This window comes from Equus przewalskii, chromosome 15 (genome assembly GCF_037783145.1).
Source record: "Equus przewalskii isolate Varuska chromosome 15, EquPr2, whole genome shotgun sequence".
In the NCBI taxonomy this organism is placed as follows: domain Eukaryota; kingdom Metazoa; phylum Chordata; class Mammalia; order Perissodactyla; family Equidae; genus Equus; species Equus przewalskii.
Genome location: NC_091845.1, coordinates 38,797,371 through 38,820,050, shown reverse-complemented (window position 1 = coordinate 38,820,050; position 22,680 = coordinate 38,797,371). Strand labels below are relative to the sequence as shown.

Here is a 22,680-nt window from a genome sequence, read left to right as displayed (position 1 = left end):
GCATATATAGTGAGGACAAATCAGACAAAGGACTGGACATAGGGTGGGCACATAGGAAATGTAAGCTTTTAGAGGGTGGGCAGTTCCATCCTCCATTTCTTAGATGGGCAAACAGAGGGGCAGGGAGGATCAGGACCTGCCTAGACCACAAGCCCAGGCCCAAACATGCCCTGCAACCACAGAGGACAGGCCTAGGTAGCAGTTTGGGGAACCGCCCACTGCCACAGGCTGGGTCTGCAGGTTCTGACCTGGGGTGGGATCACATGCCGACGCCCCCTCCTCCCCTCCACCCCCCCCCCCGCCCCTGCCCCCAGCTACGAGCTCTGGGCCTCCATCTTCTGTCCTCCAGGACTGTGTACTTTCAGGCCTCAGTCTTTCCACCCAGGAAACAGGTTTGTGAAGAACGCAGCTGCAGTCTTGTCCTCTGAGGCAGTATGTTTTCACAGAGGTTAAAAATAGTGCTTACAGTTGGCCGTGGTGTGTGAAGCGATGTGACCCGGGACCAAGGTTAGCACTGTGCTATATCTGCACCTTCCTGACTAGGCACTGGGCAAAGCCTGACTCAGCCATATCTCAGGTCTCCTGGACCCCCTCCCTGTTCCCCAGATGTTGCCTTCAGTTAAGAATGGGGACAGACATTTTCAGAACTCTGCTGTTTACCACATACTATGGCCCAGGAAGGTGGCAGAGCCCCAGGGTCTGTGGCCTGCATATGTGTGCGTGCACACACACATACTTGCTGAACACTAACTTCATTAATCTCTGGTCCTGAGCAAACTGAATTTGTTGTTTCGTTTTCCCCACAACAGATGCTAGTAGCAGCTTCTAGTGTCTGTGTAGCCCTTGGGCTGGGCTGCACCTGGGAGGGTTAGGGAGGCATGGAGAGAGGCCCTGAGAGGCCCCTGCCTGTCTGACCACTGAGCCATCCCCACCTCCTGCAGAAGTGAGGCATGATCCGCCTTTCCAGGGCTGGGGTCTTGGTGAACAACTGCCCTGAGGTATGCTGAGGGAAGGGAACAGAGTCAGCTGAAGGGTGTGGCCCATGAAAGAAGGCCCAAAGAAGGCAGTCTGGAGAGAGAAGAAGCCCTTTCCACCTGGGAAGCAAGCACCCCTTATAGCGATAAGAACAATGACTGACATTGATTGGGTCTTTCATCTGTGCCAGGCAGTGCTGAGCACATGTAAGCCAGCCTCGCAGCAATTCATTGAGCAGGGCACTATCATCCTCATTTTACAAATGAGGAAATCAAGGCACAGAGAGGAGAAAGAATTCATAGAAGTCTCAGCTAGTGAATAGTAGAGCCAGAATCTGAAGCCAGGCCCCCAGGTTCTGGACCCACACTTCAGAAACCTATTGTGCCACTACTGGGTGCCATGCCCAGGGCCACACAGGCATGGACCCTGCTGGAGGAGAGCCAACATGCCTCCCTTCTGAGTGCTGCAGCCCCAAGCCCCCACCCAAGCTGTGTCCCACATGGACCTGATCCTCCTCCCAATAGATTAGCAGGTGGTCCAGGCCTAGAGTGGACATTTTCCTTGTTGGTGCCATTAAGCCAGTGCCCTGCCAGGAACCTGGTGGTGCTGAGTAGGGGCCAGTGACACACCCTGTGGGACCGGGCTGACTCCTTTGTATTCAGAATTCTTGGCTGCCCAAAGCCCACTCTATTCCATCCAGCTGAGGGGAAGGGCAGCAGGGCAGGTAGAGGCTCCCAGGCTGGGCCCCTTCTGCCCAACCCCCAGGGATCAGGCAGGGATATTGCCCCTGTACCCCTCCCCTCAACATGTTTTTAAATAGTCTCTCACCAGGAAGAAGGGCATCCAATTCTATTTCTGATTCTGGAAAGTGAGGAGGGCCAACATGTTGCCATGGCAACCTGGAAAACCCCTCCCCCAGGCTGAGCCCATTCCCCAGGCTGAGGGCTCTCTGGGATGAAGGGACCAAGAAGGGACTAGAAGGAGCTCAGTCTGAAGGCAAGGCCACACAAAGTCTCCTCTGTGAGGACAAGTCCCAACATTACCTTTCCTCACAATTCACCGCTCCCCCTACCCATGTGGAGAGGGTCAGACTTCAGGAGATCGGGAGAATTATATCACTCTGAGAAACTCTTCTTCCCTGTGGGTCAGGCTGGGACCCTCCCATCTAGGGGTGCTAGAGGATGGTGTGCAGGAAGGGCATCAAGGGGAGAGGAGCAGAGGCTGCATTCTACTGGGAGCTCCGTGACCAACCAAGTCGCCCAGAACTGTTTCTCCAATGCAGACATGTTTTTGGCTCCATTGTATTCTCAGGAGGCAGCTCTGTCAAGTCCCTGGCCCTGCAGTCTTCTAGTCTGCCGGTACCCTGGGAAGACTCTGGACGTCTCCAAAAATCTAGGATCAGAAGGAGCCTTAAAGGACTCCCACTGTAGCCAACCACTTAATAATGGAGTGAAAAGCAAGGTCTGTTTCCCTAGAGGGTCATCCTTGCTTACTTTTCAGGGGCCTGTTCACCAGCCGTTCTGGCCCATGGGCTACAGGTGAGTAACATTTAGAGCTGTGGAGGGAGGGCGTTCCAGGAAGGAGCACAGCCCAGGAAAGGCAGGTTTCTGAAAAGACCCAAAAGGATCTTGTGATCAACCCTTTCTGGGTACTGATGGGAAACCACAGCCCTCAAGGAGGAAGGGTGCACTCATGGTCTCCCAGCTCTTCACCCAGAGCTCTGTGTGTGTTTTCTTCTCCTGACCTTCCTCCCTGGAAGTGATTCAAGTGACCTGTGAGCCCTAACTTCCTACTTCTCTGAAATCTCTCCTGGTACCCATTCCATGGAGGTAGCACCATGTTTGAAGGAGCTGGTGCCTCCTCTCCTCTGGTCCCTCTGCCTGACTCCAAAGGAAGACAGCCAGGGTACAGAGAACCCCAGTCCAAGGGGAACCTATGGCAGGGTGGGGGGTGGGGGTGATAATCCACTCCTAATCTAGGATGTGGAAGGCAAAACCCAAGAGTGCAGAAAGATGTGGCTTTTGAGCTCTAAAGCACAGGGAAATTTAAATAACAGATGTTTAAACAACCTTCCCTGCAAGCCATGGTGCAGTGACCCCTCTGCTGTGATGTGTTACAGCTTAAAAATAGCCCACAATGAACTGCTCTGAGCTCCAATTGACTCAAGCTTACGTAACTCTGCGTGAAAGATGGCCAGCCGCACCATCCTGGAGGGAGGGCAACAGCACAGCCACCCTGACTGCTGCCCACAGCTGGCTTAGGGGCTGAGGTGGGCTTCTCACCCTCCCTGGGAGCAGCCTCCCATCCAGGAGCCAGCAGAGGTGGGGGCAAAGGAAGTGTGCCAGAAGTACACATGACTTCATGACTGCCGAGAAGAGACCTCCAACTGTGCCTGCAGAGGGGGTGTGAGGAGAGCTGCCCTCCCTCAGGGTCCCTGAGGAACCCTGGCCCAAGGAGGGTGGGGTGACTTTAAGAACAGATGACTGGGTCAGAGAGACCAGGGCAGGAGCCCATGTGGGCAGGCTGACTGGGGTTGCCCAAATAATTCCTTTCCCCCTTTGAAGAGGGGGCTCCCCAGCTTGGAGGAACATGTCAGCAAAGCTGATGCCTGGCTGAAGCTGTCACTGCCATGGAGCCCAGGGGTAGAGCTAACTCCTTTGGGGCCTCTAAGTCTCCATGGTCCAGGCTGCACAGGTGGGATTTGCGGCATGAGGAAGGGAGGGCTGGCTTCAAAGCTGATTGAATCTTGTGATCTTGGTCACCAGCTGCTTTGAGTCCCCTGCCTTCCCTGATGCATTCCCAGATCCCAAGTACCCAGTCCAAGACTGACTACAAGTGTGCAGGTGGCTAAACCAACGTGACAGGGAGCAGAGAGGAGAGAAAGCAAGGACGCCCTTGGCATTGGGAACCTCTCGTACTCCCTCTGCCTCTGCCTGTGCTGGGCCCCAGGGATTCAGCAACTCCCCTCAGCTCCCACCATCTCAGCTCAAAATAGGAACCACCACGTGCCCGGCCCCTGAGATCCCACGGAGCAACAGTGAAACTGGCGAGGGCCAAATATAAGCCCTCCTGCCATCTGCCCAGCAAAGGACAGGCTGTCAGGACCATTAGTGCCTCTGCTTCCCTTCCAAGGTCAGGGCTGTCAGATAGGTGGAGCAGAAGTTCCTGGGGAACGAGTAGCTGTGGAGGGGCAGAAGCTTGTCCTGGACTCCTCAACCTACCAAGCAAGGGAAGGGCTTGCTCTTGTTGCCCTCTGTCCAGGGCAGCTCCACAGTCCCTGCTAGGCCTGGCACGAACATCCTGAGACCAGAGACAGAGGATGCTCAGGGCTTTGAAGGAATAGACAGCAAGACACAGAGGATATGGGGAGGCTCAGGAGCAGAGCCACCCTTCCTTATAGAGAGTGTGAGTTCCTGTCTGGGATGGACTCATGGGAATGGGAGTTCAGGAGAAAGTCATTTCTGGGGGCATTTGAAGGTGTCAGTGCAAGATGGCTGGGATCCAGGTACCACACATCTGGACTGAGCTGGGTCAGGCAGGCTCTGCCACCCTCTGGGCACCTGCTGCCTAGCTTTGGTCCAAGGACCAAGTGTGAAGGCCATGCTGCAGGTCACTGTCCTGCGATCTGAAGAACCCAGCCCACCCAGGAGGCTGTGATAGCCGGAGATGAATGTGGCAGCAGGCGAGGCTCTCTAGGCATCTATGCTCGTTGGGTTAAAAAGCCCAAGTACAACAAACCCCAAAAGAGAGGAGGGAGAGTCTCAGGCTCAGCTGGCCCCACTGTGCCAGATAGGAAATACTGGGGGTGCTTCACTGAATCATCACCACTCCTTCAGGCCATGTAGCTCCACCCCTGGGCTGGTTGAACTCTCACATGGGCAAAGCAGAGGCTCTGGGTGAAGAGATGCCCAGTTCCTGGGGTCTTCATGGAGGGGAGTTCTCCAGCCCAGCATAGAGTAAAAGGTGTTTTTTTTTTTTTTTATCAGGGCTTGGCAGATGGAGGCTCAGTACTCAACTACTGATTTCCAGGGCTCCTTCTCCCCAGGCAGAGGCAATAAGTTTGAGAAATGCAACCTAGGCTTCCCTGAGCCTCAGAATCTTGCAGCAGTGCCCACATGCCCCTATCCCACCCCAGTACCGGAGGGTCCTGCTCTCTCCTACAGGTGAAGGGAATTAGTTCATGAAATGGAACAAGAGGTGGACCTAGGACCTCATGGGCTGCACTGAGGGAGTGGACTGATGAAGCCACTGTCTAGGAAGGCCCTCGTGTTTGAAATGGGGCAGTATCTGGAGCCCTCAGGTGTGATCCCAGAGAGCCTTTGGATCCCGGGGAAAATTCTCTGAAAGGTTGGGGCTAAGGATAAGGGAAATCTCATACCAGACTCATGGTCCCCCAGCAAAGCAGGTCGATCTACCACGCTGGCCCTCCAGGTGCCAGACAACAGTGACACAGTGGGCAGTCAGGAGAGTGTGAATCATCTGCAGCTTCCTCAGCCCAGCTCCCATCCTGACTTCCCTCCAGCCTTTACTGACACCTGTTTGCCCCAGCCCCACTAGACTGCAATGTATGAAGATGAGGCAGAGGAGCTGGTACTTGCTCCCAACAGCTCATGGTAGGAAGGCTGGACTCTCAAATCCTTGGGAGAAACCTCTGCCCACTCTATCCTACCCTAGTGGCAGGCCTGGGCCTACCATGGCCACCAGCAATTTTCCCTTGCTCTGGCCACACACCATACCTAAGATCTTACTGAGGCCTCCCTCAAGGGAAAGGCAGCCCAGGCTTCAGTAGCCCTGGAAGCCACTTAGAAACCTCCTGGTCCCCCCAGCCCATCTAGGGGCCTAGAATCCACCCTTCCTCTCTTTCCTGGTGGCCCAGTCAAGAATTTGAAACCCTGATGTAGTTCCAGCTCCTGACACTCTAGATGGACTTGAGACTATCAGGTGGCTCTGAGAACAGAGCTCAGAGCTTGGGGGCTGCAGCACTGGGGGGATGGAGTGCAGCTGTGCCATGATCCAGGAGCCCAAGCATCTGCTTAACTGGGGCCCCTTTTTGAAGAATCCTGGCCCTGAGGGCCCTTGGCCCAGAAACAGGCCCAAAGCCTCACAATCTGGCTGCACAGGAAATCTGACACCCCTTGAGCTCTCTTCCATCTCCCTTCTCTGGCACCCCTCTCCTCACTAAGCTTCCCTCCCATCCAGAGACCCCCTTCCTCTGTAAGCCCCTCTCTTATGAAGAGATGAGCCAGTGGTCCACGAGCTGCAGAGGCTCACTGGGGAAGGAGCCTCAGTCTATCTTCAGAGAAGCCCCTGGGCCTTCTCCTCACTCCCCACCCAGGGCTTAGAGTGCTGCATGACCCTTAGATTGCCAGGATGAGATTAGGGAATGAGGACTGCAAGTTGGAGAGATAGAGACACTCCTTTCCAACTGGTATGGGGGCCACAGCTATGGGGGTACTCCAGGACATTGCACCCACCTCTCTCCCAGCCTCAGGGGTGATACAACTCTTTCCCTCCCACACAGAGACAAGGGTTCTCCAGCCAAGCATGCAAGGCTACAACCTCATCTGTGGCTGCACTGATGGGCATCAGAGGTGCAGTAGCAAGCAGGCAGACAAAGTCTGTCTCTACCCCTCTCCAGCTCATAGGCCCCTGATCTTCAGATCCCTGCTCTTATGCAGAAGAGTCCCCTTCTAAGCGTTACCCACCTGTCCTCAGAGTCCTTAGGGTCCTCATGGCTGGGTGTCCCCCTGGCCTTAGGTGACAGAGTGGGCAGCAGTACAGATAGAGAACAGCTGAGCAGCTCCAGTCCCAAGGAGACGTCCACTCTGCTTACCAGGGAGCTCTTGCCTCAAACCCAGAGTTCCACTTGTGACAGGGCAAAATGCTGGGGACTCACAGGGGAGGAAGCCTACTCCCCTTAGGGTGAGCTGGGGTCTCCCAACTGGGAGGATAGAGGCCATGGGGGTCTTGAGCAAGAAAGAGGATCCACCATGATGTATGTCCTGGGCGCAGCCACCCTGGTACCCTGGCCATCCACACCAGAAGGGCCCAGCTACCTCCTTAGCATCAAGGGTGTAGGAGAGGGGTAGTATGAGGAAGGAGCTGTTGTTCTCTAGTGGAGCCTGCCCCTCTAGTGGCTATTGTACAGTAGCCTTGATGAGTATAAATAGCCTGGGCTGTCGGCACCTGGAAGCTGGTGCCTTGAAAGTGTGGAGCTGAGGCCTTGCTGCTGGCTCATCCCTCTCAAGGCTGCAAGAGCAATGCTGGCAGGGTTGAGGCAGAAGGGAACAGGCCTCCATACCTCTGCAGTGTGTTTGTTTGGGGTGGGAGGGAGTACAGGAGGCTTCACGTAGAGCCCTGGAGAGGGAATCGGGTCCAGGGAACAGGACAGGCAGACTGGGCAGTGGGAGAAGCCATTCTGGCTGCTGCATGCCTGGGTACACAACCCACCCCTCTTGGTTCCCATCTAAAAGTCCCCAGGGCCCTGTAACCTGGATCTGGGCCTTCCCTACCCTTCCTATTCTCTGGAGCCTTCTTGTTGACCCAAGCCCTTTCCAGTCTCAGGGTCTTTGCATGTGCTACTCACTCTGCCAGAAACTCTCTTCCCCCAGCTGCTTCTGGCACAGCTCCCACCTGACAAGTTCTCAGCAAAAATGTCACCTCTTGCTGTGGCTTTCCTCACCTCTCTATCTAAAGCTGTCCTTCATTCCCTCAAAGCAGCCTTTTTGTTTCATAGCATTCACCACAATTTGCACTTGAATATTCATTTGTTCATTTACTGGTTCAAGGGCCAGTGTCTGTGTGGTCACCATTGAGTCCCCTGTGCATGGTGGCCAGGCACATAGCAGGTGCTCCATAAATACTCATTGCATCAAGGATCGCCCTCACTGGCTCCCTCTGTGGAGTGAGAGGCCAATGAGCCCTGCTCCCCTCCTATCATCCCTCAAGGTTAAGGGGCAGAGACAGGGCAGAGGCCAGCTTGAGCTTCCTCCTGACCCAGCATGGCCCAGAAGGAGCTTAGGGTTAACTCCTGGGTTGCTATGCTGATCCGGCCCCCCAGGGCCTGCCTAGGGCTGAGGTCATGTGGGGCTTGGTGGTTCTGAGAGGGGCCGGGACTGCCCCATGCTCCTCCACATGGGTGGGGATGGTGACTGCTCCAGGGGCATGTTCACCTCATTCAAGGCACCAGGGCCCAGGTTCACATAGGCCGTGGGCAGCTGCACATAGTGGTCGCCATACAGTGCGGCCACCACGCGCTCCACTTCCCCTGTTAGCATCCTGAAGGTGGGTCGTGCTGCAGGGTCCTCTGCCCAGCAGCGCTCCATCACTGCATACCTGCAAGAGGAAGGAAACTTCAGGGGGAGGGTGTGTATCCCGACCCAGAGATTCTGGGTTGCCCGCCGTTAACCCCCTGGCAGGCCACATAGGGGTGAGGACAGGTGACAGGGCCTTGTGCCTAGCATTGCCCAATCAGGGGCAGCTCTTCTCATCATTGTGATTGCCTTCCCACTCTGGCAGAGGTCAAATTACCTCAGGGATTAAGATCTTGGGTTCCTGTGCCCTGTGACCTGGGTGGTGTGATCTTGGGCAAGTTCCTTAACTTTTCTGTGCCTCTGGATCCTCCTCTGATCACAGAGCTATTGGGGCATAAGGTGAGTGGATGCCTGTAAAGTGCTTAGCTTAGGACCCAGCTCACAAGCTATCAGGGTTATCATCACATGTCTTTAGGAAGGAAGCCCAGATCCAGTGAAATGGGGATTAAAAGGCCTGAGACAAGGACAGGTGGGGCAGTACCAGTGGCACCATGGTTCCCAAGCAGAGTTTCTCTGGGTTTTCCTAGTGGGTCCTAGTACATTCCCCTTTATCTTGGGAATGTCATCCCTGCCTTAAATGATGCTCTAAGTGCCCTATACACAATAATCTCATATGATTCTCAGACTCTCTGAGGGTGGTACTATTATCATCTCAGCTTTACAGATGAGGAAAGTGAGGCCCAGAGAGGAGAAGGGACTTGTCCTGGAATAGTGGATGCTGTGTATGCTATCTGGATTACCTCCCTCATTCTTCCAGTAGCTGCTGATGGCTCATGGCTGATACCCTCTCTAGGAATTGCCCTAGGCGGAAAAAAACTGCCTCCTCCAAGCTCATACTCCCTCCTCGGGGACAGCTGTGACCAGCGACTGATTAAGGTCTGGTTCAAAGACCTGGCACCTTGATCTCAATTTCAGGAAACTCTGAAGGCCTATCCCAGATCAAGCAGTCCCTGTGGGATGGGCTGTGGCTTCTGCTGCATCTGCATCTCAGCCCAACTTCTCCCTCTGCCCAGTCTTGCTTCCCTTGCCCCCTACCTACCATAAATGCCCTGCACATAAATCTCCATCTCAGAGTCTGTTTCAGGGAGACTGACCTGGAGGCAGATTGGCAGTGAATTTGCCTTACTTCAAAGCAGATACATTGGTGAAGTGAATAATAAAGATCAAACTCAAGACAGGCAGGGCTGTGAGGAAGGGTTACTCATACCCGTCTGAGTCCAGCCTGAGACAGAATCACCAACTACCTTTACCTGTGACCTGGTTCTTCCTGTTCTAACCACAAAGACCTGGGCACAGCTGAGGCATGTGTACTGCTTATGAAGCTGAACCTTGAAACTAAACCCACCTGATAGGCACTAATGACAACATGGCTGCCACCATGCCTTTGGGAACAGGGAATCTGAAACTACATCCACTGAGAAAATATCTCATCTGAAAACATGGAGGGGGCTAGGTGGGAGCCAATGAAACCTTTCCCTGAGGTTAAGTGAGTGAAAAAGATGGAGAACAGCCCCCCTTGGCGAGGGTTGGAGGAGAGGAGTGCTGGGAAATCAAATCACAGGCCTCAACCCAGACTTTTAGTTGGGAATGCTGTTACCATGGCAACCATGATATCCTCCAAGCACCCAGCCCTGAATGGGGACAGAACCAGTCCACAGATAGGAAACTGAGGCCCAGAGAGAGTCCCTTTCTTGGTCAACAAGAAGATCACTCACAGAGCCAGGCATGAACTCTGTCTCCTGCTCCCTCCTTGTCTCAGGGGCCCAGCTCCCTCCCCTTCACCCCCTCCACATACTCACAGAGAACTGGGACAATACTCAGGCTGAGGCAGGCGCCGACCCTGAGCCAGGAAGTGAGTGAGGTCAAAAGGGTCAATGTTGGGGTATGGTGGGGCACCTCGTGTCAGCAGCTCCCATAGCAGCACACCAAACGACCACTGTGAGAGAGGAAGAGAGGAGGTGACTCAACTCTACCCCAAATTTTGGGGCAGGTGGGCTCCCCAGGTCCTCTACCTCCTGGAGCCCTCTAGCTGGAAATAGGGGGCTCCACTTCCCAATCAGAGTCCATTCCTCAATACCTCACAAGCATCTTCCCTCTGTCTCTTCCCACCAGCTGAACCTGCCCAGAGTGGAGCTGGGCAGGACCTGGATTGTCTGTGAGGAGCCAATAAATTCACAGCCTTCTCTTGCCCTGGCAGATATCAGATTCTACCTGACACCTGCCCAAGAGACAGGCAATGGCATGTGGGGGCAGCCCAGCTTGGGGATTCCCTGGGCCCAGATCATCATCTGAAGCCTAACGGAAGGCCAATTGTTCACCAAGGACACTTCGGCCATGTGGACTCTGTTGCTGGTAAAGCCTCACCACATCAGACTTGGTAGTGAATTTGTAGGTCTGAAGGCTCTCCAGTGCCATCCATTTGACAGGTAGGCGAGCATGGCGGTGCTGCCGAATACTGTAGTACTCCTTGTCCAGGACATAGCGAGCCAGACCAAAGTCAGCCACCTTGACTGTGAATGATTCATCCAGCCTGTGAGGGGAAATCATACTCAGGACTGGCCCCCACCAGGCCCTGAACCCACCTGTTCTATGCCCTTACAAGGTTTCAGAGTCATAGCATCCAATCCAAGCCTGCTCTGGGCAGACAGGAAAACTGATACCCAGAGAGCAGAGGACATGCCCAAGGCTGCATAGCAAAGGCTGGAGCATGGGCCCTTCCATGAGGTGCCTTTAGGCAGCTGTGTACCCTGGTGCCCTGGCCCCTTGCTTCACCCCAACAGCTCTGGCCCCTCACATGCAGTTCCGAGCAGCTAGGTCCCTGTGCACAAATTTCTGCTCTGCCAGGTACTCCATGCCGTGGGCTACCTGCAGGCCGAAGCTGATGAGGTCCTTCACCGTGGGGTTCTAGGGGCACAGGAGGGTCAGTAAGCAAGGACAGAGTAGTTCCATCCCCAGCTGCTGCCCAAGCCCCCCAACCCAGGACCAGCTGAGCACTGACCCGCTGGGGTGAGCGGATGAACCGGAGCAGGTCTCCATGTCGCATAAAGGGCAGTAACACACAAGGCAGCCCTTCAGGTGGCAGCACAATACCGATGAGAGCCAGCACATTTGGATGGTGCAGACCACGCATGAGCAGTCCCTCACGTAGGAAGGCCTCCACCTCCTGTACCTCTGTGATGCCTACAGAGTGGCTTGAGTCAGGCCCAGGGCAGGGCATCCCCTTACAAGGGTCAGATGGGGAAATGGAAAAGAAAGGTCTCTTGCTCAGGGTCACTCAACAAGGTGGTAGCACAGCAGGGATGAGGACCCTCTCAGCTTCTGCTCCACTTACGACTCAGTGACTTGACGGCACAGTGGATTCGATTCTGGGCCTTGTCTGTGTATTCTCCATGGTAGACAACTCCAAAATGCCCTGGTGAGGGAGAGATGGTGAGAGGGGCCCCAGTGCCCAGGGTTCACACCACACCCTCTCATTGGCAACCAGGCTTCAGAGCACCAACTGGCAATCTGACATTAAAAACAAGCAGCAGCCACATGATGGCATAGCGTGCAGCCCTCCTGTGCCCACTTAATGTGCATCAGAACCCACTGAAGACAGAATTCCTCTTTTACAGATGAGCAAATGGAGGCTCAGAGAGGCTGTATGGTATGCCCAAGGTCATCCAGAGCAGAGTCCTGCCCAATTGTCCCTTCAGGCCATGTCATCTCAGGACTCATCTCTGCCCCAGCCCCGCCTGGCCTGGCCATAATACCTTTGCCAATGACTTGGTTACTGTGGGTAACCACATGTTCATGGGGAATCAGCACATCCTTGACCTCGGCCAAGAGTGAAGAGTCCAGGTCCCCAAGCTGGATGGACTCTGTCTGCAGCAGTGGGATACAGGACCCATCCCTGCTGTCTGAGAAGGACGCTCTGTGGACCCGAGTGGTGGAATCCAGACCATCAATGGCAGGGGCTGCTGTGAAGGAGAGGGAGTAAGGGACTTGTGGAGCAGAGGGTATGAGCCTAGCTTCTAGCTCCTCCACCATCTCACCAAGGCCATTTCTGCAGTCAGACCCTGAGTGAAGCATAGGTAGAGACACAGCTCCAGTGGTCCTGTTCAGGGATGCCGGGTTATCCAGGTTTGGAGAAAGGACTGTGGAAAGACAGCCCCTGATGGCCAGCCTCTCCAAGCTCCTAGAGGCCAATCCCCACCCAGGAGGTGTAGGCAGACCCCAAAGGTCAGGACAGAGAGAGGATATATGGATTCGGAGATGCCATTGTTTAGGGGTTGGCGTGAGTCAGGATGGGAGTGGAGAACTCACCTAGCTGCTTCTTCCGCCGGTAGTTGAAGACTAATGCAGTGGCCAGTACAGCCACAAGTAGGAGCAGGGCCAGCAGGACACCAAGGAGTGTCCTCTGTGGGAACCTCTGTCGGGCTTGCTGCACTACCCTGCCCAGGATGTGACATTCACCATTCACGCAGACCTGGGGGCAGGTGGCAGCTTAGGCCCAGCCTGCAGGCCCCAGCCCATGTCTCCTGTGGAGGGCAAGCTGAGCTGCCTACCTGCAGTGGGGTGCCATCCTTGCCAAGTTGCAGGGAGGGGGGCAGGGGACAGATGACCACATCCCCCCGGAGCTCGTGCTGGCAGCTCTCACCACCCACGGTCACGTTCACATCCACACAATCAGCCACAGAGCCCAGCCCAATATACTGCAGAGACAGTCATGGGGACTGGCCAGTGCTCCCATCTACTTTGGGCAGGCTTCACCCATAACCCTCCACTCTCCCCACCCTCCATCCCCTACATTTACCTCAAACTTAATCGCATGCTCCTCAGGCTTCAGTGGGGCCAGTTTGGTGCTGGGTGGATGGGGTGGGGGCAGGAAGCGAAAGCCAGGAAGTGTGAAGGCAGGAGCTCCATCCCCCCAGGCACTCAGGTTCCCTGTCACCCACCCCTGGGGGCCTCGGACCACGTATTCAGGCAGGCGACACCAATGCTGCTCCGGGAGCTGCCCTTCACACTGCTGGGGCCCATGAGAATGGTTAGCCAGGCATCCCACCTATGGCTACCCCAGTCTTCTCAGCCCAGACCAGTCAGGGAACTTGTCTGGCCTTCCTCCGTCCTGGCCAGTGCCCACTGGGCAGCTGCCAGTGCCCACTCACCCTATTTTCCACTGCCCTAAGCCCATCCTGGAAAGATAGCACTAAATGCCACACTGAAGTCAGATGCTGGCCATGGATGGTGACACGGGAGCCACTGTGAAGGAGAGCAGGGTGGTAGGCTTGGGGTGCTCTCTGAGGCTGGCTCCCTCATTCCTAGGAAACCAGAGCAGGCAACGAAGTGACACTTACGTGTAGCCACAGTTGGGGCTGATGCTCAGAATGACGGGGTCTTCCTGATAGTGGAAGGTCCAGGAGCCAGGCACCTCAGCACCTCCCACCTGCAGCTGAATGGGAACGCTGGCCACAGCAGCCCCGGGGGGCGTGATACATAAAAGCTGCCCCTCAGTGACCCTGCAGAACAGGGGAATTGTACTCAGGGGCACCCTCATGTGAAAGGCAGGCCCACCTCCTCCAATGGTCTGCCGAACCCCTGCCCTGACAGGGATCCAAGCCCCACCTGGTGATGGCTCCCCTGGGTGGCTTTCCATTTCCTAGCCTGCAGGCACTTACTGTTTCAGCAGGCACTCAGTCCCATTGACCAACACAGCCTGGCTGGTGCCTGCAGACAGGTCCTGGCCTTTAAGGGTGAGGCAGGTGCCCCCTGCCTTTGGGCCAAATAGGGGTTGTACTGCTCTCAGCACTGGCTCCTAAGAGAGTATGGAGGTGGCTTACCTGCAGTAGGAGGCCCTCCACTCCAAGCCCTTCCCTGCCCGTACTGCCCAGCTGGCCAAGGGCACAGACAAGGCAAGATGGCCTCACCAGGAAAGAGAAGCCTTGCAGCATGGAGGTGCCGTCTACCCAGAAGTGCTTGCCCCTTGGCATGTTGGTCACGGTGAGGCTGATGTTGGCAGGCCCGGCTGCCTGTGTGCTCAAGGGCTTCAGCTCACACTCAAGCTCCTCTACAAAGTCCTTCCGGGGCACTGGGCTGGGGGACCGGGGAAGTTAAAGTCAGCTGGGCATCACACAGGCTTAGTTGCATGCCGGCCACAAAACACAGGTCTCCTCTAAGCCTGAGGATGGCATCTCTCCACCCATGCCTTCCTCCAGGGTAGAAGGGCTCTGGCAGGGCAGAGACTAACTTTGCCCAATCTATGACTCAACGGACAGGTAGGGCATATGCAGGCTTAAGAAGGAACAGAGATATCTCCCCAGATACAAAGCAGCCAGAGCCACTGCAGCTTGCCCCATACCTCCCTCCCCCCGATAAGCAGAGGACAGGGTCTCACAGAGAAGGGGCTGCTTGGTTGCTTCCATCAGGGATAGGAAGGGCAGGGACCAGGTGGTACCTGAGGTTTGAGCTGTCCTTGGGCAGTACTTGGCAGGGACTTTCCCCCACGGTGACCAGATGAGTGCCCTCAGGCACTAGTCCAGCAGGGTACAGGTAGAAGTTGGAGCCACACAGGGTCAGCCTTGTGCTGCCCCTTAGGGGTCCACTGTGGGGGTAGAACTGAGAGGGGAGCAGATAGCCTGAGTCCCTTTGTGGGCCAGGACTCTCAGCCCTATCTGCTTCTCCCGACTTTTCTGCTGACCCCCTTGCCTGCCCCAGGTTCCAGTCATTCTAGGTCACTTGTTAGTCCTCACTCAAGCACCTTTCTGCCTCCAGGTCTTTGCTTGTGCCATTCCCTCTGCCAAGAATCTCCTCCTTGGAGATATTAAGGACATCCCAGGCCTGAGGAAGATCATGGTCAAGACCTGTTGACCCCCCATCCCAGGCCCAGCTTGTCCCATCTTACTTGTGCCCTGCCAGGCAAGCCATACCTCAGTAAGCTCAGGTGGGCAATAGTCCTGTTGCCAGGAGCCAGGACACTCCTTCTGCCGGCCACACATGCCCCCACACCATCCACAGCCCATGAAACGCTGTGCCCTCAGGCAACGCCAACAGGTGAGGAAGTGGCGGCAGCCAGGGCCTTGGATAGGTACCTGGAAGACCTTGGAGGGGCAGACAGGCGGCTCAGGGATGACTGGAGGGAGGGACTAGGCCCCATAGACTCCCTGATCCCATTGTAGTTCAGGGTGGTGAGACCTGTGTCACTGCCTCCCTGATTTGGGTAGGGAGGCTGTGCTCCCACAACCCTGGCCCCAGGCCCTGTCCCTGCTCACCTTACCTGGTCCCCAGAGGCAAAGAGCAGGTGATCCCCAAGGCGACTGACATCCCGTTGAATGGGCTGCCCATTACTGCCCAGTGAGAAGTTGGATACATACAGCAAGAAGTTGAAAGATCTGGCCAGCTCCACCTGGGACAGGTCAACTGTGAGCAAAATGGGGATGGGATCCTGGGAATAAGGGGCTATGGAGATGAGAGACCTACCTGCAAGATGCGCCCATCAGCTGTGCCCATGTGGGCAACTGTGACATTGTCGAGGCGTGTCACATGCAGCGCGGTGACCTGCACTGGTCCTAACAGCCCGTTGAACAGGTCCACACGTAGAAGGCTGCCGCTGACCAGCAGAGGGAAGTGGTAGCAGCTGGCATTGGGGCTGGGGGCCTCTAGGCCAGGCTGGGGAGCATCAGGGAAGGAGTCAGGGCTCATCCACATGCACTGACCCACTGGGGCCTCTGTCAGTGACCACAGCAGCTAAACTCCCACCCCTTACCTGGCCTGGCTGGAGAGTCTCCGCAGCCCCCTCTCATCCATGAGGCTCTCAGAGGTAGCAAGGCCAGGGAAGAAGGCCCATGCTGGAAAGCCGGCACCCCCTACACCTTGCCCTACCTTGCCACGTCCATTCTGATAATGAGTTAGAGTCTTACAGATTCAACCCCATTCTGTCCTCTCAACCACCCTGTAGTGTGGGGTGTTCTCCTCATCCCCATTTTACAGATAAGGAAACAGGCTCAGAGAGGTTTGCTCACTTGTCTAAGGACTTAGAATCCCCTCAGGAGAGGAGCCAGGTTGGAAGTCTGAGCTCTTAGTCAAAGTCCTCTCCCGCCCCCTGCTGGTTCTGCTCTGCATTTCAGCAAACTCTGTCCCCTCTGTGGGCTTGTTTCCACACCTGCATAAGGGGGCTGAACTCTGAGGTTAATCGGCCAGCAAGGGGTTGGTAACATGATCCTTCTCCCTGAATCTCCAAAGGTCTTCCTGAACCTCCAGCTGCACCCTCCTTCAGGGTACAAAAGGGATAAACCAAGGCCTAAAGCCCTGGGTGCTAGGCTAGGCCTTCAGGACTGGGAGACACTAACCTCTCCCTTGCTCTTAGTGGGAAAGTGTTTTGGGGCTGCACTCAGTGTCCCAAGGTAGGGCTGCGGAGGCCTCTGGGAAGCCAGGAAGCCAGTCTATGAATGCAAGGTATTGAAGCTGGGTGCAAAGTGCAGCCGGGCTCAGTAGCCCTAGTTGCTTGAGACCCTCCCTCGCCAGCCCTGAGGGCACTCCTCAAGGCTGATAAGAGGCCCCTATCAGACCAAGAATGCTTAACCCATTCCTGAAACCTCAGCACTGAGTAGGAGCCCTGGTGGAAAAAGACCAGGTGCAGAGCTGGGATCCAAAACTCCATGCGTTCTGGGTCTGTAGCCAGGTGGGTGAGGACTGAGATTCTGTTCTCACTGGAGGTGGATAAAGGGCCTGGCTCTAGCCAGAAGCCAGCCAGGTGTTTTCAGCATGACTCAGGGACAGGTGGGGCTGTGGGGTGGAAAAGAGGCCCTACCCTAGTCAGGGCCACACCCCAGCCTTCTTGTCCCTGGGCTCCAGGGCCTTAGCTCTGGGTCCCTAGGCTTGTCTAGGGGCCCCTGGCTTCTGAAAACACTGGACTTAAGTGTCGAATGCCAGGGCCAGCCCCGTGGCCGAGTGGTTAAGTTCGCGTGCCCTGCTGCAGTGGCCCAGAGTTTCACCGCTTCGGATCCTGGGCGTGGACATGGCACTGCTCATCAAGCCATGCTGAGGTGGCATCCCTCATGCCACAACTAGAAGGATCCACAACTAAAAATATACAACTATGTACTGGGGGGCTTTGGGGAGAAAAAGGAAAAATTAAAAATAAATAAATAAATAAAAATTTAAAAATCTTTTTTTAAAAAAAAAGTATCCAATGCCCCATAGAGGGTGACTCCTCCAGACTCGAACCCTACGTGAACCCATGGAGGGCAGGTACCAGCTCTGAGTCCCTCAGGCTTCCTGAAGCCAGCCACAGTGAGCATACAGTGGGTATTGCCCCAGAGGCTGCATGCTCAGTCACTGGACAAACACTGTACAGACTGGTTCATACACCTCCCAGGGGCCTGGCCAGCCTGTGGGCAGGGCTTGAGATTAGTTCTCCTGGAGCCTGGCACTGCCCAGTTGTGCTGGGTGTCTTCTGACCCACTGACCACTAGCCAAGTTGGGGAGAGGTTCTGACTCCCCAGAGGGAAGGAGAGGAAGGCAGGCAGGGCTTCCCAGGCCCAGACAAGGGATCTCCATTCCTAGGGCCTCCTCAAACCAGATGGACTCTGCTGAGGGAGGGAGGCTGAAGATTCCTCACCCCTCATTGTATATAAGTTCTCACCCCATGTCTGGCGCATCAATAGGAACTGGAAAGGCGTCAGTGGAGAAGGTCACAGCAGGGCCAGGGCCACATGGCAGCCAGAGATTCTGAGAGCAGTGACTGTGGGTCAGCTCTCTGAATGACCACTTGTCCAATGCTGTTCACCCCATTTCCTTGGTTTAATTTCTTGTAATCTAGGGTGGGACTATTTCAATGGTTTCAAGAAATAGGTTTCGGTTTTGTCCTTAGGGAAGCTTTGTAAAGAATGTCCTATTTGTCTCTGTTCCCCTTGCTGCCACCATGGCTGGAGAGAACCTGGTTAGGGTCTGCTGGAAAAAGCCCCTAATTCAGCATGGGCTGGAAGACCTCCTGTCTAGGGTGAGAAGGGGCAGGGCCCCAGCTACAGAAGAAAGTCTGGGACTCCTACGTGGTGAGCCAATTCCAACCAGCCCTTCCTAGGCTGTTACTCATCCCTAGATGTTTATAGTTGTTTGCACAAGACTGGGATGACCTTCCTGGAATCTACTAGAGCCAAGCTGCCTTCCTACCACATCCCAGGTCCTCCCTCAACACCCCATGGAGAACTGTCATGGATGAGTGGGTCAGTGAAGCCCTCCAAACTTCCAAGGCTCAGGACGCTCCCTAGAACTGGGGTGGGGGAACATTCTCTAACAACTCCTGCCCCACCCTCTTTGAAAAGCAGAGCAAAACAAGCGCTCCCACAGGGAAAGTGAAACTGTTGGTGAGCAGCTGCCTGTGTGAGGGGCGGGGAGGGCGGGGGGTATGCTGTTTTGGAGGGCGGGGGCTATGCTGTTTTTCTGTGTGTGTCCTTGAGGGTATGTGTGGTGGGGAGGTAAGAAGGGACACCCAGCATTCTACCCAGACTGGCAGTGAGACAGCTATGATGCAGTCCAGTTCTCACATAATCAGGGAAACTACCTAAAAAATCAGAGGCCATGCTAGGTAAGAGGGTGAAAGAAGAAAATGGGACAGCAACAGGGGCTAGCCTGGTGGGGACATGAGCCTCCAGTGTGGCCTTTGGCCTATTCCCTCACACCACCCCCAGCACTAAGGAATCGAGTGGAAAAGAAAACTTCTGCCCACCTGCCCTCCTCCTCCTAGACCCTCTCAGTGGTGGAAGGAAAGCGGCCTAGATTCAGCCCTGTGCTTCCAGGTGAGGACCCCTTCTTTCTGCTCACCGGGTTGGGGCATAAACTGGGCAACTGGAAGAAGTCGAGGCCTCGCCGGAGGCCGGGATGGACCGAAGACTCACAACAGCGCTCTACACCTTGGTCGATGAGAGTGTCCATCAGGTCGATGGGGAAGGCACAGACGACAGAGTTGGGACTCACACCGGGGCTGCTGTCTCTGCTAGCCCCAAAAACCCCGAATAACACTTCCTGGCTCTCAGCGATGCTCAGCTCAGCGGCCAGTTGGCCGCCCACCGGAGCCGTGTGGGCTGCGCGCAGCACTGGGTAGGGCTGCCCACCCTCAGGGGCCCCACGTCGCCGACGTTTAGGCTCATAATGGCAGTCAAGGATGAGCTCGCGGTAATCACCCAGGTCGGTCTCGGCAGCGTTAAGCCGCGCCAGGCGCGTGTGTAAGGCACCAGGAGCGGCTGCCACGTTCGCTGGTTGCACGGTCAGGAAATAGACGAAGGTTCCCGAGTGGAAACTGTATACGTATTCAATATGGTAGGAAGTGAGGTGCGACGGCAGCACTGACAGCGCTGGAAAGCCTGGTGCGAATCCTGAGGCGTCGGCTTTGAGGCGCCGGATAGACACCGAGCGCGGGCTGAAGCTGGCGGCCACTGTCGTGTTCAATGAGGATGCCACATAGAAGTAGGAGGCATGGCCCTGCTCAACCACGGTCACAAGGGTGCCCAGAGGGCTAGCCACACAGTCGGGGCAGTCCTCGGGTCGGTTTTGGTGTGCAGAGAAGAGGCAGGCTGGCGGCGCCAGGTGCACTACTGTCCCGTGCAGCTCTAGCTCATGCAGGAAGCAGCGGCCATGCAGGCTGGAGCCACAGCTGACCAGTGCGGGCAGCGCCGGCTCCAGCACCAGCACCTGCGCATCTGTGTCTCCCGGCGGGCCGTGGAGACCTGGACCACAGGCCGCACACGTCTGGCAGCCAGGGGCCCCAGCAGGGCCCGTGACCAGGCTCTCGACTGGCTGCAGACCAGGCCCAAGCACGTGCAGGCGATTGCGTGTGGCCACAAACACGGCACTCCCTTCCCCAGCGCCATCGTAGGTCGTCAAAGCCTGTATCGGGCCGCCGGCCAAGAAGCTGGGGACCACGTACTTCACATCAAAGTCGCGGGAGGCGGCGTAGGGGGTGCGCGGGCACTGCCAGGACCCACCCGTCGCCGGCAGGGTCGGCAGCAGAAGCAGCAGCAGCAACAGGGTGGGCTGAGACGGCGGCGGGAGGAGCGTCATTGAGGCCCAACTGGGGCCCCAGGGGGATTCCTAAAGGCCGGGGCCTGGCTGGGAGCGGACTTGAGGTCTGGACAGGGACCCGAGTCCAGCGCTGGTACTGAGAGCTCTCGGGCAGCCAACCCCGGCCCGGGGCTCCTGCGATGCCCACCGTCTTCTCCTGCCCTCGAGTTTGAGCACCTGGCGCGGGCTGACACACACACGGGGAGGGAACGGAGAGGGCGCCTCACCTGCCGTCCCAGTTGCCTCCCGGAGCTGGCGCTTGGAGCAGTCTGCCTCGGACCGAAGGCGCCGCGCGGGGCGGGCGGGGCCAGGCCGCTGGGCGGTTCTGTGGGCGGGGCCTGTTGAAGGCCTGGCCTAGCCCGGCCTCTCGGCCCACCTTGGAAGCCTGGGTCCTACACCTTCTCTTTTCTCAGTGGCCTGTGGGTGGGTGTGGATGGAGTGGCCTGGAGAGAGATAAGTAGGCCTGAGCCGTCCCATCCCGCCCCCAACGACTGGCTGGGCCAAGGTGGGGGTGGAGGAGACTGCCTTAGTGTCAGTGAGGGTTGGAAAACCACCTGCCTCATTTCTTCCCTTGGAGCCAGTTTACAGCAATACCCTCAGATGCTGGTTCCCAGGCAAGGCCTGGGGGACCCACTGTGTGGGGAACAGAGACCAGGAATGTATGGAGGACCAGAGGGAAGAAGTGGAGGGACCCCAGGAGTGACGAACACCTCTGTGGGGAGGAACCATCTTTCTGTAGGTCTGCCCTGGGCTGTCAGTGACTGGATCATGTCAAAAGCTGCTTTGCACTGGCCCACCCAGGGTGATAGGGTTATAAAAGGGGCCAGCCCTGCTGGCTGGAAATCAGAGTCAGAGGAGAGGCACCTTATGTGGAGGCCGAGCCCTAGCCCTGGTCCCTCCACTGCTGCCTCAGTATATGGAAGCTGTAGGATGGGGATAACAAAATATACAATGCTAGCCTTCCTTTCTGGTTCTGCTCCAGTGGCCCCTCATGTCGGGGAAGCATGAGCTTTAGTTCTCAGGGCACCTCTAATTTCCTCTGTTAGCCTAGCTGGGCCTCAGCCCCTCAGTCTCTGAAATGAGGATGTTATTCTGACTAGGTGGTTGCCCAGAGCTCTCTCCAGGCTATGATGTATATGGGGTGAGGGCAGAGGAGGCAACTAGGTCTGCTCTTGCCATCTCTCACCTGGACCTCAGTGGCTGCCCCTTGGTAACTGGTCCCCTTCAACACTGGAGGGAGGCATTGGGGGACATCCTCAGCCTGACAGCCTTTTCAGCCAGGTGGGCCTGGGGGTGCTTCATAGAGTGACCCTTGGGCTGAGGTCCAAGGGACCTGTGTGCTGTGGGTTCCAGGGCTTTGAAGGGTAAAGAGTGTGGGGAAGGGAGAAGGCTTCAGGCCAACAGGATTCAGCCTGGTCTGGGGAGCTGTATCTCCTCTACTCCCCCACCCAGCCCATACTCTTGTTCCTCCCAGGAGCACTCTTTTCCCTTCTTCCTCTTGCAACTTAGATGGCACCTCTTCCAGGAAGCCTTCATGATCCAGGTAGTACAGGTCCATTTCCTGGGTCCCACAAACACTGTGGTATACCCACCCCAGCACAGTTCTTCTGAACACTTGCCTCCCCCACCCCGCCACATTCCTAATGCTGGACTCCCCTCCCCCTCCAGGCTGGAGCTTGATGAGCACCTGGTGACTGAGCGAGGAAACAGGGGTAGCCACACCCAGTGCTGGGAGCATACCTTGACTGAGGCACTGTAAAAGGCACTCCCTTGCTAGCCAGAATTGGCCCGGAAATGAATAAACACCCATTGAAAATTGTGGCACGGTTCCCACGTTCCAGTCAACATGTCTAAAGACAGTCATGTGGGGCAAAACTGAAATGAAACATTCTCTGCCTGGTGCCAAGACATGGGTTCTTGTGACCCTTCATCCCACCTCTGGACATTTGGAGAGATTTCTGGGGGTTGGGAGGAGACTCCAGGGGCCCTCCATGATCACCCTAGCCACCCGTTTTGGGAGTAGGGGTGCAGCAGTCAATAGTTGGTTCTTTGCTGCCGCCATGTGGCCAAGCTGTTGGCTACCCCCAGGCCGACGTCTCCTCGCAGGCAGCGTTGGTCCTTGACAGCGGACATCCACAGAAGCACTCCTTCCTCCTTCTCCATCCGCTTGCTCCACAGGAAGGGACAGGTAAGCCATGCTGGGGAAGTCAGCTAATGGGGCCTTGCAGTGCTGTGTACAAGCACTCCCCCAAGGTGAACTCACAAGGCCTGGCCCTTTTTCAGGTTAGGACCTGCCCAACTACCCTGGCAGCTGTCACTTTGAAGGAGTGCTAGCCACTTTGCCCCCATTCCCCTCTAA

General features: G+C 56.2%; 1 protein-coding gene across 19 annotated transcripts; it reads right to left on the bottom strand.

Annotated features, from left to right (window-relative positions):
* Positions 1–7,730: 7,730 nt before the first annotated feature.
* On the bottom strand, positions 7,731–20,638 carry MST1R (macrophage stimulating 1 receptor). 19 transcript variants are annotated; one of them, XR_011526974.1, is made up of 20 exons: positions 19,086–20,637; positions 15,744–15,932; positions 15,541–15,669; positions 15,194–15,364; positions 14,722–14,882; positions 14,195–14,360; positions 13,946–14,082; positions 13,625–13,786; positions 13,436–13,529; positions 13,084–13,296; positions 12,836–12,982; positions 12,594–12,756; positions 12,323–12,424; positions 12,041–12,244; positions 11,620–11,700; positions 11,287–11,508; positions 11,083–11,192; positions 10,653–10,818; positions 10,088–10,224; positions 7,731–8,310 (listed from the first exon to the last, which is right to left on the bottom strand). XR_011526974.1 is itself a non-coding variant. In XM_008529774.2 (20 exons), exons 1-20 carry the CDS (start codon positions 20,319–20,321, stop codon positions 8,055–8,057), a joined length of 4,206 nt encoding a protein of 1,401 aa, XP_008527996.1. In that variant the 5' UTR covers positions 20,322–20,638; the 3' UTR covers positions 7,731–8,054. The 19 variants fall into 19 exon arrangements, 10 of the variants coding, with proteins under 10 accessions (XP_008527996.1, XP_008527995.1, XP_008527997.1 ...); XM_008529774.2 differs by having other exon boundaries at positions 11,287–11,468; positions 12,041–12,247; positions 13,084–13,293; positions 19,086–20,638; XM_008529773.2 differs by having other exon boundaries at positions 11,287–11,468; positions 12,041–12,247.
* Positions 20,639–22,680: the final 2,042 nt, after the last annotated feature.